The sequence below is a fragment of the Rhamphochromis longiceps genome, linkage group LG19, assembly GCF_057381845.1.
Source record: "Rhamphochromis longiceps isolate RC_006_pf linkage group LG19, R_longiceps_female_GT1.1, whole genome shotgun sequence".
NCBI lineage: Eukaryota > Metazoa > Chordata > Actinopteri > Cichliformes > Cichlidae > Rhamphochromis > Rhamphochromis longiceps.
Genome location: NC_140575.1, coordinates 3,523,020 through 3,539,764, shown reverse-complemented (window position 1 = coordinate 3,539,764; position 16,745 = coordinate 3,523,020). Strand labels below are relative to the sequence as shown.

The window sequence follows — 16,745 nt, the reverse complement described above, 5'->3', positions numbered from 1 at the left end:
AATAGACTTTGAAGTTTATATTGAGCAGCCAGAAGGCTATGAAGTAAAAGGAAAAACAGATGAGAAACTGGTCTACAAGCTGGAAAAGTCACTTTATGGGCTTAAACAGTCAGGCCGAAACTGGAACAGGACATTACATGACTATTTGATAGAGAACGGCTTCATGCAGAGTCCTGTAGATCATTGTGTTTACACAAGGAAAACAGGAAAAGACAAAGTGATCATGATTATATGGGTTGATGATATTATTATTGCAGCCAGTGATGAAAGGGTTTTGAAAACTGTGAAGGGAATGCTAACTGCAAGGTTCAAAATGAAACATATGGAGAAACTCAAACATTTTCTTGGTATTGATTTTGAGCAAACCAAAGATTGTGTAAAAATGTCACAAGAGAGATATGCAGAAAACATACTGGAAAGATTTCAAATGCAAGACTGTAAACCAAGATCAACTCCTTGTGAACAAAAGTTGAACTACAATGATGATGCTGAGAAAATGAACAATGTCAGAATGTACAGAGAGGCAGTAGGTAGCCTTATTTACTTGACCTCTTGCACATGACCAGATTTGAGTTTTGTTGTAAGTAAGCTGTCACAGCACTTCAAAGAACAAGCTGTGGAACATTGGACTACTGTGAAACATGTTCTAAGGTATTTGAAACAATCAAAAGACATGGGCATGTCATAGCCGTGTCTTATGGGAGTGGCTACATGCTTATCTAAATTCTCACTCTCACCTAGACTCTTGGTCCACTTTACCTTATTCCCTTTGGAGCTTAGCTGTCTGTGACAAAAAAACAATATTACAAATGGGGATTAAGAATAACCCAATCATTTATAATACAATAAGGGTCTGGGGGGAAATGCGTAAAATGTTGGGTAGAGAAGATTGCACTTCATTCTTGACTCCTTTACTGAGAAACAAAGATTTTGTTCCAGGAATGTCTCGTAGTATGTTCGATAAGTGGCACAAAAAGGGATTAAGGGTAATTGGCAATTTGTATCAAAACAACACACTGATGAACTTTGAGCAATTGCAGTCAAATTTTAATATTCCTAGAGACCATTTTTTTGGCTTTCTCCAGGTTCGTAACTTCGTTCATTCTAGAATTCCACAGTCTTCAGAAATAGTTATATATGATGATATTGAGACATTTCTTATTAAGTGAAAAGACAGAACTCATTTTATCTCAGCTTTTTATTCTCTCCTATATACTCTTAGTAGCAACACACTGAGCGCTATTTATAAATGGGAGAGAGATCTTAATAATCAATATACCGAAGAGGAGTGGAAAGGAGCCATTAACATGAGTAGTTCCACTTTTACTTGCAACCGCTTGCGAGAAACCCAATACAAAATCATACATCGCCTTTATACAGGTACTGCACTGCAGTGGTTTGTATCATATCTATCTAATAGACTCCAATTTGTGCATGTAAATGGAGAGTCCTCTTCACACACTGAGGTTAATTATGGAGTTCCACAGGGTTCAGTGCTAGGACCAATTCTGTTTACATTATACATGCTTCCCTTAGGCAGCATCATTAGAAGACATAGCATACATTTTCACTGCTATGCTGATGACACCCAGCTCTATCTGTCCATGAAGCCAGATAACACACACCAATGAGTTAAACTGCAGGAATGTCTTAAAGACATAAAGACCTGGATGGCCGCTAACTTTCTGCTTCTTAATTCAGATAAAACTGAGGTTATTGTACTCGGCCCTGAAAAGCTTAGAAATATGGTATCTAACCAGATTCTTACTCTGGATGGCATTACCTGGGCCTCCAGTAATGCTGTGAGGAACCTTGGAGTCATTTTTGACCAGGACATGTCCTTCAACGCACATATTAAACAAATATGTAAGACTGCTTTCTTCCATTCGCGCAACATCTCTAAAATTAGAAATATCCTGTCTCAGAGTGACGCTGAAAAACTAGTTCATGCATTTATTACTTCCAGGCTGGACGACTGTAATTCATTATTATCAGGATGTCCTAAAAACTCACTGAAAAGCCTTCAGCTAATCCAAAATGCTGCAGCAAGAGTACTGACAGGGACCAGAAAGAGAGAGCATATTTCTCCTGTTTTGGCTTCCCTTCATTGGCTTCCTGTTAAGTCCAGAGTTGAATTCAAAATCCTGCTCCTCACATACAAGGTCTTAAATAATCAGGCCCCATCTTATCTTAATGACCTTGTAGTACCATATCACCCTATTAGAGCACTTCGCTCTCGCTCTGCAGGCCTACTTGTTGTTCCTAGAGTATTTAAAAGTAGAATGGGAGGGAGAGCCTTCAGTTTTCAGGCCCCTCTTCTGTGGAACCAGCTTCCAGTTTGGATTCGGGAGACAGACACTATCTCTACTTTTAAGCTTAGGCTTAAAACTTTCCTCTTTGCTAAAGCATATAGTTAGGGCTGGACCAGGTGATCCTGAATCCTCCCTTAGTTATGCTGCAATAGACGTAGGCTGCCGGGGGATTCCCATGATGCATTGAGTTTTTCCTTTCCAGTGACCTTTCTCACTCACTATGTATTAACAGACCTCTCTGCATTGAATCATATCTGTTATTAACCTCTGTGTCTCTTCCACAGCATGTCTTTATCCTGTCTTCCTTCTCTCACCCCAACCGGTCGCAGCAGATGGCCCCGCCCCTCCCTGAGCCTGGTTCTGCCGAAGGTTTCTTCCTGTTAAAAGGGAGTTTTTCCTTCCAACTGTCGCCAAAGTGCCTTCTCATAGGGGGTCATATGATTGTTGGGTTTTTCTCTGTATCTATGAAGCGCCTTGAGGCGACTTTTGTTGTGATTTGGCGCTATATAAATTAAATTGAATTGAATTGAATTGAATTGAATATAGCTCCTAATGTCTTGCATAAGATTGTACCTCATATTTCCCATTTTTGTAGTAAATGTCAAAAAGAAACTGGCACTTTTTTACATTACTTTTGGGAATGTAAATTAATCAAAAGATTTTGGAGCTTCATATCTCAAGAACTAAGTAATATTTTTAACAATCTGATTCAAAGGGACCCTGGGTATTTTCTTCTTGGCCTAGCCTCAAAAGAAGTAACATTGAATCACTTGCAGCGCAAATTATGTGACAAACTATTGCTGGTAGCTAGTAAATGTATTCTCATTAATTGGGTTAAGGATAAACCTCCCTCTGTGACGTTGTGGTACAGAGAATTATTTAAAGTTATTCCTCACGAAAGAACTGCTGCTATTTTAGGAGGAAATGAGGGTCTCTTTCTCAATGTTTGGTCCCTTTTCTTTCTTATTTGCCAGATGATTTGTCCCAACTGTTGAGGGGGGGTGGTTGCGATTAAGATGTTCTCAGTTAAATAGGAAGTAAGTGTAAAGGATAATTCATTCTTGGAGTTTATCTTTTTCTCTTTCTATATCTGTGGGTAATTGAGTGAAAATATGTTTTTTTGTGTGTGTGTGTGTGTGTGTGTGTGTGTGTGGGGGGGGGGGGTGGTTCTTTCTTTCTTTTCTGTTTGGTTGTTATGTTTTATGCTATTCTTGATAACGAATAAAAATTGTTTAACGAGAAACAATCAGAAGACAAGACATTGTGCTACAGGAAAAGTGACAAAGATCTGAGAGTACAAGGTCACAGTGACTCAGACTGGGCTGCAGATGTGACTGACAGGAGGAGTACTACAGGTTACTGCATAAGCCTGAATGAAGAAGGTACTTTGGTGTCATGGCGAACAAAGAAGCAGCCAACTGTTGCCTTGTCAACTTGTGAAGCAGAGTACATAGCTTTGGCAGCAACAACACAAGAATGTTTGTACTTGACACAACTGTTGCAAAGCATGTATGAGCATCAAAAGGGACCACCAAAGATTTTTTAGGACAATCAAGGGACTATTGCATTGGCAAAGAATCCTGTTAACAGACAGAGGTGTAAGCATATCGATATCAAGTATCATTTTGTGAGCTCAACAGTTAATGCTGGAAATTTGATATTGGAATATTGTTCGACAGGTCCGATGGTGGCCGATGTTATGACAAAGCCAGCAACAAAGGGGAAGTTATTGAAGTTTGAGAAATATATGTTTGGAGTGTAAACAAATAGTAAAGAAAAACTGTTTCTTTTGGAATGCATGTAAAGCTGACAACGTGAGTGCAAGTGGGGGTGTTGAGCTAGTTAATAGGTATGCCCTCATTGTCATCTGTTGTGATTTTATTTTGAAAGGATGCTTCCTGTTATGCTGCGGAGTATACGCGAGAGTTCAATAAACAAAGTCACCTTTTGGTGTGAATGTTCCGGTAAAAGCCGATGCCCCACGTGTGATTATTCCTCCGTCTAGACAATAAGTATCTTCAATATTCATGCAGATTCTGCTGGAAGACCCGTCTCTGCTAACATGTATGTTTATATATAAATACTAGGGGTGCAACGATACTCGTATCGATATTGAACCGTTCGATACAGTGCTTTCGGTTCGGTAAGCATATGTATTGAACAATACAAAAATGTAATTTATTTTATCAACTTTTCTTCTAACGATGCTGTCTGTGTTGAGCGCTCAGTGGATCTGCGTTCGACCAGTCCGCCTAGGCTGCACTGTCGAGCGCAGATCCACTGAGCGCAGCGCAAGCTTGCAAGACAGGAGCTAAGCTTGTTGCAACATGGCAAATTGAACCTCCCCCACCCTCATTCAGATCTGGCCTTTGGAACTATTTTGGTCTTCATGTGAAGTATGACCCTGAAGGTAAGCGCGTCATGGACAAAAGTAAAAAAGTATGTCGGATGTGCCACGCAATGCTCAATTACATGGCCCGACATAGATTACACCTGACCCCTACAGCGCCTCCTGCAGGAGGTGGGCCTACAGGGTCCATGGACTAAGATCCAGTCACCAGACACTCACCCTCAGGCACCATCCCCATGCCTGGCTCCAGGGTGGGGCCCCGGTAACCCAATCCCGGGCAGTGTGAACTGTTCCCTTGATTGTAAACTCATAGAGGTCTTTTCAATCGCTCTTTGTCTGGTACCTCACTCAGGACCAGTTTGTCAGTGGGACACCCTAACAAACTCCTCCACCATGATAAGGTAGCGATTAATGGAGGGTGTATTCCAACTAAAGGGGGATCACACTCCTCAGCCTCCCTGGGAAAGTCTATGATAGGGTGCTGGTAAGGAGAGTCCGTCCATTAGTTGAACCTCGGATACAGGAGTAAAAATGCGGTTTTCCCCCTGGTCGTGGAACACTGGACCAGCTCTTTACCCTCTCGAGGATCCTGGAGTGTGCATGGGAGTTTGCCCAACCAGTCTATACAGTGGGGCAAAAAAGTATTTAGTCAGCCACCGATTGTGCAAGTTCCCCCACTTAAAATGATGACAGAGGTCAGTAATTTGCACCAGAGGTACACTTCAACTGTGAGAGACAGAATGTGAAAAAAAAATCCATGAATTCACATGGTAGGATTTGTAAAGAATTTATTCGTAAATCAGGGTGGAAAATAAGTATTTGGTCACCTCAAACAAGGAAAATCTCTGGCTCTCACAGGCCTGTAACGTCTTCTGTAAGAAGCTTTTCTGTCCCCCACTCGTTACCTGTATGAATGGCACCTGTTTGAACTCATCATCTGTATAAAAGACACCTGTCCACAGCCTCAAACAGTCAGACTCCAAACTCCGCCATGGCCAAGACCAAAGAGCTTTCGAAGGACACCAGGAAAAGTATTGTAGACCTGCACCAGACTGGGAAGAGTGAATCTACAATAGGCAAGCAGCTTGGTGTGAAAAAATCAACTGTGGGAGCAATCATCAGAAAATGGAAGACATACAAGACCACTGATAATCTCCCACGATCTGGGGCTCCACGCAAGATCTCATCCCGTGGGGTCAAAATGATCATGAGAGCGGTGAGCAAAGATCCCAGAACCACACGGGGGGACCTGGTGAATGACCTGCAGAGAGCTGGGACCAAAGTAACAAAGGTCACCATCAGTAACACACTACAACGGCAGGGAATCAAATCCCGCAGTGCCAGACGTGTTCCGCTGCTGAAGCCAGTGCATGTCCAGGCCCGTCTGAAGTTTGCCAGAGAGCACATGGATGATACAGCAGAGGATTGGGAGAATGTCATGTGGTCAGATGAAACCAAAGTAGAACTTTTTGGTATAAACTCAACTCGTGGTGTTTGGAGGAAGAAGAATACTGAGTTGCATCCCAAGAACACCATACCTACTGTGAAGCATGGGGGTGGAAACATCATGCTATGGGGCTGTTTTTCTGCCAAGGGGACAGGACGACTGATCCGTGTTAAGGACAGAATGAATGGGGCCATGTATCGTGAGATTTTGAGCCAAAACCTCCTTCCATCAGTGAGAACTTTGAAGATGAAACGAGGCTGGGTCTTCCAACATGACAATGATCCAAAACACACCGCCCGGGCAACAAAGGAGTGGCTCCGTAAGAAGCATTTGAAAGTCCTGGAGTGGCCTAGCCAGTCTCCAGACCTCAACCCCATAGAAAATCTGTGGCGGGAGTTGAAAGTCCGTGTTGCTCGGCGACAGCCCCAAAACATCACTGCTCTCGAGAAGATCTGCATGGAGGAATGGGCCAAAATACCAGCTACTGTGTGTGCAAACCTGGTAAAGACCTATAGTAAACGTTTGACCTCTGTTATTGCCAACAAAGGTTATGTTACAAAGTATTGAGTTGTATTTTTGTTATTGACCAAATACTTATTTTCCACCCTGATTTACGAATAAATTCTTTACAAATCCTACCATGTGGATTCATGGATTTTTTTTTTCACATTCTGTCCCTCACAGTTGAAGTGTACCTCTGGTGCAAATTACTGACCTCTGTCATCATTTTAGGTGGGGGAACTTGCACAATTGGTGGCTGACTAAATACTTTTTTGCCCCACTGTATGTGTTTTGTGGACCTGGAGAAGACATTCGACCATGTCCCTCGGAGTGACCTGCTTGGGGAGTATAAGTGTTTCTGGCCCATTGCTACGGGCCATTCTATCCTTATACAACCGCATAGCTTGGTCTGCATAGCCAACATCAAGTCAGACTTGTTTCCGGTGGGTGATGGACTCCGCTAGGGCTGCCCTTTGCCACCGATTCCATTTGTAATTTTTAAAAATGAGACCACGCAAGCTTGTGGGTGGTCTCAGAATCTCATGTCTGCTTTTCGTAGATGACGTGCTTCTGTTGGCTTCATCGGGTGATGGCCTCCAGCTTGCACCGGAATGGTTCTCAGCTGAGTGTGAAGCGGTGGAAATGAGAAATCACCACCTCCTAATATGAGGCCATTGTCCTCAGGTGGGGTGCTAACTCCAGGTTAGGGACGAGTTCCTGCCCCAAGTGGAGAAGTTTAAGTATCTTGGGGTCTTGTTCACGAGTGACAGGAGTGGGTGACAACAGTCGGATTAGTGCAGTGATGTGGACGGTGTACCAGTCCGTTGTGGTGAAGAGAGAGCTGAGTGTAAAAGCGAAACTCTCAATTTACCGGTCGATCTACGTCCCTACCCTCACCCTATGGCCACGAGCTGTGGATAGTAGGGATGGGTACCGGTATCCAGTGCCATCATAAACGGTAGTAACCAGGCCGAAAAGCAGTGCACATTTCAGTGCTTTATTTCGGTGCTTTTTTTTTTCCTGAGCTGTGATACACTTTAGATTCTAGCCGATCATTTTACGTTTCCGAGGATAGTAGGCGGGTCCAGGTACGTACGTTCTTTTAGAGCAGAGCTACAGATTAAAAATGCCCAAGGTGAAGCGGTCAAAAGTCTGGCTGTACTTCACAGCAAAATATGCAAACTCAGCAGCAACAAGTGCTTTAAGCTGATACTGTGATACTGTCAAAGGAGGTAACACCTCAAATCCGATGAAACACCTGGCCACTAGGGGTGCAACGATATTCGTATCGATATTGAACCGTTCGATACAGTGCTTTCGGTTCGGTACGCATATGTATCGAACAATACAACATTTGTAATTTATTTTATCAACTTTCCTTCCGATGATGCTGTCTGTGTTGAGCGCTCAGTGAATCTGCGTTCGACTACTCCGCCTAGGCTGCACTGTCGAGCGCAGATCCACTGAGCGCTCAACACAGACAGCATAGTCAGAAGGAAGAGTGCAGGGCAAGCTAGCAAGACACATGGACCTCCCCCACCCTCATTCAGATCTGGCGTTTGGAATTATTTTGGTTTTCATGTGACGTATGACCCTGAAGGTAAGCGAGTCATGGACTAAAGTAAAACAGTATGTTGGATGTGCCATGCAATGCTCAATTACATGGGTGGGAACTAGTGTGTTAGCGCAGTTAGCTCGTTAACGTGTTGGCCGTCTAGCCCCACACACGGGGCGATCGGCGGTAGCTCGTTAACGGAGATTTGCAGTGTTGTGGCGTTAAGGTCATTTCAACGAGATTAACCTGAAAGCACTAGTGGGAACACAACGAATATGACTGCACATTTACACCGACATCATCCTAGTGCAAAGACAAAAACAACAAGCATGCTACTAACTTTAGCCGAGTCATTTAGACAGCTGTTAGCACATGATTCTCCTTATGCTGCTGAGAATATAGCCCAGAAGAAGCGGATAGTATAGCTTTTATTTTGGAAAGAGCCATTTCTCTGTAATAAACTCTCTTTTCCAAAGATGAGTGATTCCTCAATCAGATACAGGGCTCGCAATATCGCTAGCCCGACGTCCCGGAGCTAGCGATTTTTTTCAGTCGGGCTACCAAAATCTATCTCTTCCCTGCCCGTCGGGCTATTGTAGGAAGGAAAAATATATGTCAATGCTTTTGCATTCTTTCAGAAATGTAGCTGGGTAATTATGTCATTGGCATCGGTGAGCCACTGTCAATATGTGACATATTGAAATCGCGTTTGAATTTGCGCTTGTTTTTTTGCTTTCACTTTGCAATCGCGCGAACTGTGTATAGAGAGCGACAGCACTGATCTGTGAGTGATGATAATTTGCGCACCAATTCCTCTGACATCGTCTTATTAATCGTTAGCTTACTATGCAAACATGACAAGTGAAATCTCCCGCAGCACGCTTAAACATGTGAGAGGTTGATCGCGCAGAGAATCGCTGACCGTCATGTGTGTGTGTGTGTAAAAGCAGCAGTATATATATTTTAGTTCTGCTGAGCCAAATAAGACAGGTCAGGGTGAAGAAGTGACAGCCAAAGAAAAGCTTACCACAAAACGGAGAAGTTATGACAAATCAGACTATAAGGCAAAAAGAAAGTGCAGCTTTATGGTTTCATGGACAAAAGAATTTCTGTGGCTGCAATATGACGAGCTAAATAACCAGGGCTGCACATAAGTGGTCCGCAGGTGCGCATTCGCTGTCAAAATAAAAAACACGCACAAGGGTTAGGGTTAAATTTAAAAACTGTACTTTTGAGTTAAAATATATATTTATAATTTTAATAAATGACAAATTAAAAAGGCATGAACATTTTTTTTGTATCGAAAAAATATCGAACCGTGACACCAAAGTATCGAACCGAACCGAACCGTGAATTTTGTGTATCGTTGCACCCCTACTGGCCACGCATAGCGTTTTTTTAAAAAGCCGAGAAATGCACCGTATTTGATAGCTTGCTGCCACCGTGCACATCTACTGCGGGTTTGGTGCCTGTTAGGGGACCCGGAGTTAGCAACATCCCCCAAAAACCCGAAGAGGAGAGTCCTGGCCCCTAGCCCTGCCAGTATAGCAGAAATGATGACTGATGATGATGGCAGCAGCAGCCGTTCTTCTCTGCGTGAGTAGCTTAATGTTGTTCGTGTGTAATTTATGTTGAGTAGGCTAACCACGTTATTACATTAATGCATGTAAGGTGAACTAGCAAACATCATCATAGCTACATGCGGCTGTCTTCTTGTTTGATGGCAGGTACTCCCTTCACCCTGGCCAAAAAGGCTAAAATGACCAAAGAAAAAGTGGAAAACAGTTAAACATGAGAGGTTTTTGGACAAAGTTTGTGTTTTTTCCATTGTTTAAGCACTGCTTCCAGCCAAGAGTGATACCATATATGCCCCATAGCTGCAGAAAAGGCTAACATTGTTTTTTTCTTTTTACAAAAAAACAGCTGAACATGAGAGGTTTTTGGACCAATTTTGTGTTCTCCATTCTTTAAGCACCGGTTTGAGCACCGTTTAAGCACCGGCACCGTTTCAAAAGTACCGGTTTGGCACCGGTATCAGATAAAACCTAAACGATACCCATCCCTAGTGGATAGTGACCGAAAGAACGAGATTGTGGATACAAGCGGCGAAAATTAGCTTCCTCTGAAGGGTGGCTGGCCTCTCCCTTAGAGATAGGGTGAGAAGTTCAGCCATCTGGGAGGGGCTCAGAGTAGAGCCGCTGCTCCTCCACATCGAAAGGAGCCAGCTGAGGTGGTTCGGGCATCTGACAAAGATGCCTCCTGGGCGCCTCCTGGGTGAGGTGTTCCGGGCATGTCCCACCGGGAGGAGGCCCTGGAGCAGACCCAGGACACGCTGGAGAGATTATATCTCTCGGCTTGCCTGGGAATGCCTTGGTGTTCCCCCGGATAAGCTAGAGGAGGTGGTTCAGTCAGTCAAAGGCCCAACTCACGAACGCAATCATACAGTCAATCAACGCAGTCACTCCCTGACACTAAAATTTGTAACATAAATCTTTCGGACCACATGTCTTATTTGAGTGTCTCTTTTCAGGTCAGCCTGGTAAATCAAATGTGCTGCTCCTATAAAAATCTAAATCAGGCATCACCTGTTAACAAGTCCACTCATTCGACAACTAATAGTCTGCTTTCTCTGTTCAATTAAGCTTGTCTGGAAATACTGCTTTCCAGACAAGCAGACATTGCTCCTTTTACCACCAGGTATCTAAAACCTAAAACCCACCATGGTTTAATAATGACACCAGGGAACGCAGACAGGTATGTAGTAAAGCGGAATGAAAGTGGAAAAAGGACTGTCTCCAGGCGTCGTTTGAGGCACTTAGAGAATCTCTGTCAACTTACCAGAAAGCTGCAAGAGCAGCAAAAACAAAAAACTTTTCCAAGATCGTGTCCAACAATTACCATAAACCTCTGATTTTATTTGGTATTATAAATTCAGTTCTTAATCCTCCTACTATTGATCCTCATATAGCAGTGAACATAACATGTGAGAATCTACTGAAATTCTTCATTAATAAAATTGTAGATATCAGGTCTCACATTATTCCTCCCATTTCTGACCCATGTGTTTATACTCCAACTTTGGCCGTTTTTGACCACTCCGAGCCAGTATCCCTTACATTACTTAATAAAGTAGTCAGAAACTTGTTAACCTTCAAAATGTACCTTGGATATCATTCCACCTAGCTTACTGATAGATGTTTTTGACACTGTTGGTACATGTTTGCTTTCCATTGACAATAACAGTCTTCAGTCTGGGTCTGTTCCCTCTGACTTTAAACATGATGTGGTGGAACCCATCCTTAAAAAGCAGAATCTGGACTCAACAGTTCTATCAAATTACCGTCCAATCTCTAAATTGTCCTTTTTGTCAAAAGTTCTGGAGAAAATTGTCCTTCTGCAGCTTCAGACCTTTTTAGATCAACACGACATTGGTTAACTATTCCAGACTGGTTTTGAAACGCACCACAGCACTTTTAAAAGTTTCTAATGACCTTTTAACTTTTACTGACTTGGGAGATTCTGCTATTTTAATATTATTAGACCACAGTGCTGCTTTTGACACAATAGATGACAGTATTCTTATCTGTCGACTGGAACAATGTGTCAGAATTAAAGGGCTTGTTTTGGAATGGTTTAAATCCTACTTATCTAATCTTACTTTTCTGTTAGATTCAGACACATTGTCTCCAAGGACCGTGCTTTTTTGCAGGGTCCTCTTTTAAATTTACATGCTCTCGTTGGGATCAATTTTTTAAAAAATACGGTATTTCGTTTCATTGCTGCGCAGACGATTCTCAGATTTACCTTCCACTGAAATTAAAATCAGTAAATCCTCTGAAGGGACTGTTTAATTGTCTGAAAGATGTAAAGACATGGATGGCTCTAAATTTTCTAAATCTAAATGAACAGAAAACTGAGGTCATTGTCTTTGGTCCTTCTAACCTTTATGACCTTGGCCCCTTAGAAAACTATAACAGAAAACTAAATTGACAGCAATTTAACCTTTGATAAACAGATAAATAATGTAGTCAAAACCAGCTTCTTTCATCTTCGCCTAATTGCAAAAGTTAAACCCTTTCTCTGTTTCAGAGATTTTGAGAAAGCGATCCATGCCTTCATCTCATCTCAACTTCTGTAATAGCCTCTACTTTGGTGTTACCTCTTCATCAACTGGCCAACTGTAGCTAGTCCAAAACGCGTCAGCACGACTCCTAACTGGCACACGCAAGTGAGATCATTTATCTCTTATACTTGCATCACTACACTGGCTGCCAGTCAGCTTTCAAATTGACTCTAAGATCTTAACACTTGTTTTTAAGACCTTGCGCATGGACTAGCCCCTACATATCTTGCTGATCTCCTAACCTGGTATTCTCCCCCAAGATCCTTGAGGTCTGCAGACCAAATGCTTTTGGTTGTCCCCAGGTCCAGACTAAAACACAGAGGAGACCGGGCATTTCCTCCCCAACAGTGGATACTTTTAAAATCTGTCTAAAGACCCATTTTTATTCTCTGGCTTTTGATTCATCATAAGTTTGTTACCATTATTCTTTGTATGATTTTATTCTCTTCTAAAACAATATTCTATGTTTCTTTTATGTCTTCTGCTTTGTCCATTTTATTGTACAGTACTTTGGTCAACACATGTTGTTTTTAAAAAGTGCTATATAAATAAATTTGAAGTTGAACTTGATCACCCTGTGTGCATTGAGTCCGTTGTGTGCTACATTTAGGGTTACTCGTTACGGCCAAGGGTAAATGGTGCATGGGATGCAAAACCTGAAAATCCTTACAATACTTTTGAAACCATTAATCAAACGCTCAGTTTTCTAAGAATTTTGATCATTTGGTTGAGGAAAGAAGTATACAGGATTAGAGTTTCTCGCTGTAACTCTTTCTGCATACATACTCTTACACTTTTCTGTGCACATCACCATGAATTCTTAAAATGAATAGAGATCGCAAAAGACACATTTTGTCATAAAAAAAAATCAGATCTATCTCTCTAGATAGATTTAGCTAAAAAGCATGGAGGTAAAATTCTGTTTACTATGCGAATGCTGATAACAACTGCAACACGGTAGCCCAAACTGATGTTATGTGTTTTTTTTCCAGACCTCCCCTGTAACATTTATTTATTTATTTAAACTAATGACATGAGTCAAATCTTTAAAATCAGTGAATGTTGCCATTCTTATGTGCTGTCATGGTGCTCCTTTACCTTGTCTGGCAAGCTAATGATGAGTTCTGCATCACCAGGTGACCAGCTGTGTCTCAGCAGAGTTTGCAGGAAGTAGTGGCTACAAGCTGCAAGGACAGCCCTGTGTGCTCGTAGCTCCCTGCCCTCTACAAGTACAGTCACATCGCACAAGATGCCCTGCCGCCGTTGATCCTCCAGGCACAACATCATATTGGCACAGTGGACTTTGGATTCATATACGTACAGAGGCGTTGCCGCCCCACTATCTTGCTGCTTGCCTGTCGACATCACTCTGTGTAGCACCCTGCACAGAGAAAAGACACATGTCAGGACACAATATCAGTTAAGCTTAAACTATTTGTATGAGTAACATTTTATTTTTCAAAACACCAAAAAGAAGTAAATAAGTAAATAATTAAATTGGGATTAGTGTTGTTCAATACGAGTGATTTCCTTTACAATCTTAAGGACATACCAAGAAATATTTAGCCTGGTATTAAAAATACTGATCCGATACAGATACTTTGTACATGAACTTAATGTGTTTGGGGGAAAAAAGTAGTCCATCCATCTTCTTCCGGTTATCTGGGGCCAGGTCTTGGGGCAGCAGCCCAAGCAGAGAAGCCCAGATCCCCCTCTCCCCAGCCACCTCCTCCAGCTTGGGGAACATCAAGGCATTCCCAGACAAGCCGAGAGATAATCTCTCCAGCATCTCCTGGGTCTGCCCCGGGGCTCCTCCCAGTGGGACATGCCCGAAACACCTCACCCAGTAGGCGCCCAGGAGGCATCCTTGTCAGATGCCCGAACCACCTCAAAAGGCTCCTTTTGATTTGGATGGCTGAACTCCTCAACCTAACGGAGAGGCCAGCCACCCTTCGGAGGAAGCTAATTTTCGCCGCTTGTATCCGCGATCTCGTTCTTTCGGTCACTACCCACAGCTCGTGACCATAGATAAGGGTAGGGAAGTAGATCGGCCACTAAATTAAGAGCTTTGCTACAGCGTCAGCATCACTGCAGCTGCAGCACTAATCCATCTTTCCATCTCCTACTCCCTTTTCGCATCACTCGTGAACAAGACCCCGAGATACCTAAATTCCTCCACTTGGAGCAGAAACTCCTCCCTGACCTGGAGTGGGCACTCCACCTTTTTCCGACTGAAGACAATGGCCACAGATTTGGAGGTGCTGAATCTCATTCTCACCATTTCACACTCGGCTGCAAACCATTCCAGTGCAAGCTGGAGGCTGTCACCTGATGAAGTCAACAGAACCACATCATCTGCAATGTGATGAATAAAAGTAGTGTATTTCAAATTATACCTTTATAGTGAATACAAGACCTCAGACTATTTGTTGTAATAGTTTAATTATGAACATTTATCATGCAAAAAATAAAAAAACGGAAACATCAGTACCTACATTTTAAAATATGCAATTAACCGGCAAAAACAAATGTATACCTCCACACAATTGGTCATGTATGGAACTATTAGGAACAAACTTTCCACTGTACTCAAAAAGTTGTTACAATTTTTTTCAGCAGAATAATATAGTGAATAAAGTGAACTTTACCAACTAAGACATCTTAAATATGTCATTCTAGTACATTATTAATAGTTTAAGGTACAGCAAAGAACCTCAGGTAACCTTCAGTAAATGTGAGTCAGCATTATTTATTTGTACATTCTGATATCGTTGATTTAAGTAACTGTTTAACCAATAACTATCCCTCTAATACAATGTCTCTCCAGCTTTTTAATCAGTAATCCAAGCTCTATTGTGTCAAATGGTTTTTACTTCAATAACTTAGATGGCACACTTGTTCTTGGAGGCGACCTCAACCTTGGACTAAATGAAGAAATGGATAGGCTCAATACAGCAGGAACTCAGCGTAATTGGCAGTCCACAAATATAATCAAACAGTATATGAGCGACTTTGGTCTTTGCGATGCATGGCGCTCCCTTCACCCCACCAGTAAGGAATATACTTTTTTCTCACATGTCCATCACTCTTACTCTCGTCTGGATTATTTTCTGGTCAGCAGCTCACTGCTGAACGACATTTCAGACACTGAGATTCACCCTATAGCTGTCAGCGATCATGGTCCTGTATCTTTAACACTAATGCACAAGAATAATACTACGCCAAGAAAAAACTGGAGATTTAATACATCACTGCTTAAAGATGAAGACTTTATTAAATATTTAAAAAAAGAATTTAGACTATAATGACACTCCCGAAACATCAGCATCTGTTCTATGGGAAGCAGGGAAAGCTGTGACGAGAGGTAAAATAATTCCTTTCTCATCACATAAAAAGAAAGAAGAAAACAAAAATATTCAGGAATTAGAAAAAACCATCAAATCCCTAGAAGAAGCCTACGTGTCCCACCAAGATCAGGAAACATTGAACAAAATACACAAAACAAAACGAGAATTAAATGAGATAATTGATAAAAAAACAAAATTCTTAGTACAAAGACTACGCTTACAAAATTATGAACATGGTAATAAATCCGGTCAATTTCTAGAAAACCAGCTAAAAATAAAGAAAGAAAAAAGAACTATATGTGCTGTTCAAGATTCATCTGGGAACACAATATATGAACCGATACAAATAAACAACATTTTCAGGGATTTCTATAAAACGTTGTATTCACCACAAATAAACCCATCTAAAAAAGAAATTGATCAGCTTTTGGACAACATAACTCTTCCAAAATTATTAGACACTCAAGCAATGGCACTGGATTCACCACTGACACCAGGTGAACTCCAGGAAGCCCTGATAAGTATGCCCAATAATAAGGCTCCAGGTCCAGACGGCTTTCCTGCAGAATTCTACAAAGAATTCTGGTCGATTCTAGCACCAGTTTTCTACAGAACGTTGTTGGAAATTAAAGAAAAGGGCAGACTTCCATCAAATATGAATTCTGCAAACATTAATCTCCTGCTAAAACCAGGCAAAGACCCTGTATATCCCTCAAGCTATCGTCCAATATCCCTTATAAATGTAGACCTTAAAATAATCTGCAAAGCTCTCTCAAAGAGACTGGAGAAAATAACCCCCCTCTTAATTCATCCTGACCAAACTGGTTTCATAAAAGGTAGGCACTCATCAACAAATACACGTAGATTACTTAATTTGATAGACTACTCATACAGTAAAAACCTAGAAACTACAATATTCTCTTTAGACGCAGAAAAAGCGTTTGACAGAGTTAACTGGAAATTTCTATTTGCAACTTTACACAAATTTGGTTTTGGATCCTCTTTCATAAACTGGTTAAAAATATTATATAATTCCCCAACAGCTTGTGTCAGAACAAATGACCAGACATCCTCCAGCTTCTGTCTCTTGAGGGGCACCAGGCAGGGATG

At 41.8% G+C, this 16,745-nt stretch overlaps 1 protein-coding gene across 2 annotated transcripts in view; it reads right to left on the bottom strand.

Moving 5' to 3' along the window:
• The window catches only part of LOC146646035 (transcription regulator protein BACH2-like), a 67,740-nt gene that overhangs the window by 30,458 nt on the left and 20,537 nt on the right, over positions 1 to 16,745 (bottom strand). For both annotated transcript variants that reach the window (XM_085390748.1, XM_085390750.1), the window contains exon 2: positions 13,387 to 13,669. In XM_085390748.1, coding sequence (XP_085246874.1) covers positions 13,387 to 13,653 — 267 coding nt within the window. In that variant the 5' untranslated portion in view covers positions 13,654 to 13,669. The remainder of the gene's footprint in view (positions 1 to 13,386; positions 13,670 to 16,745) is intronic.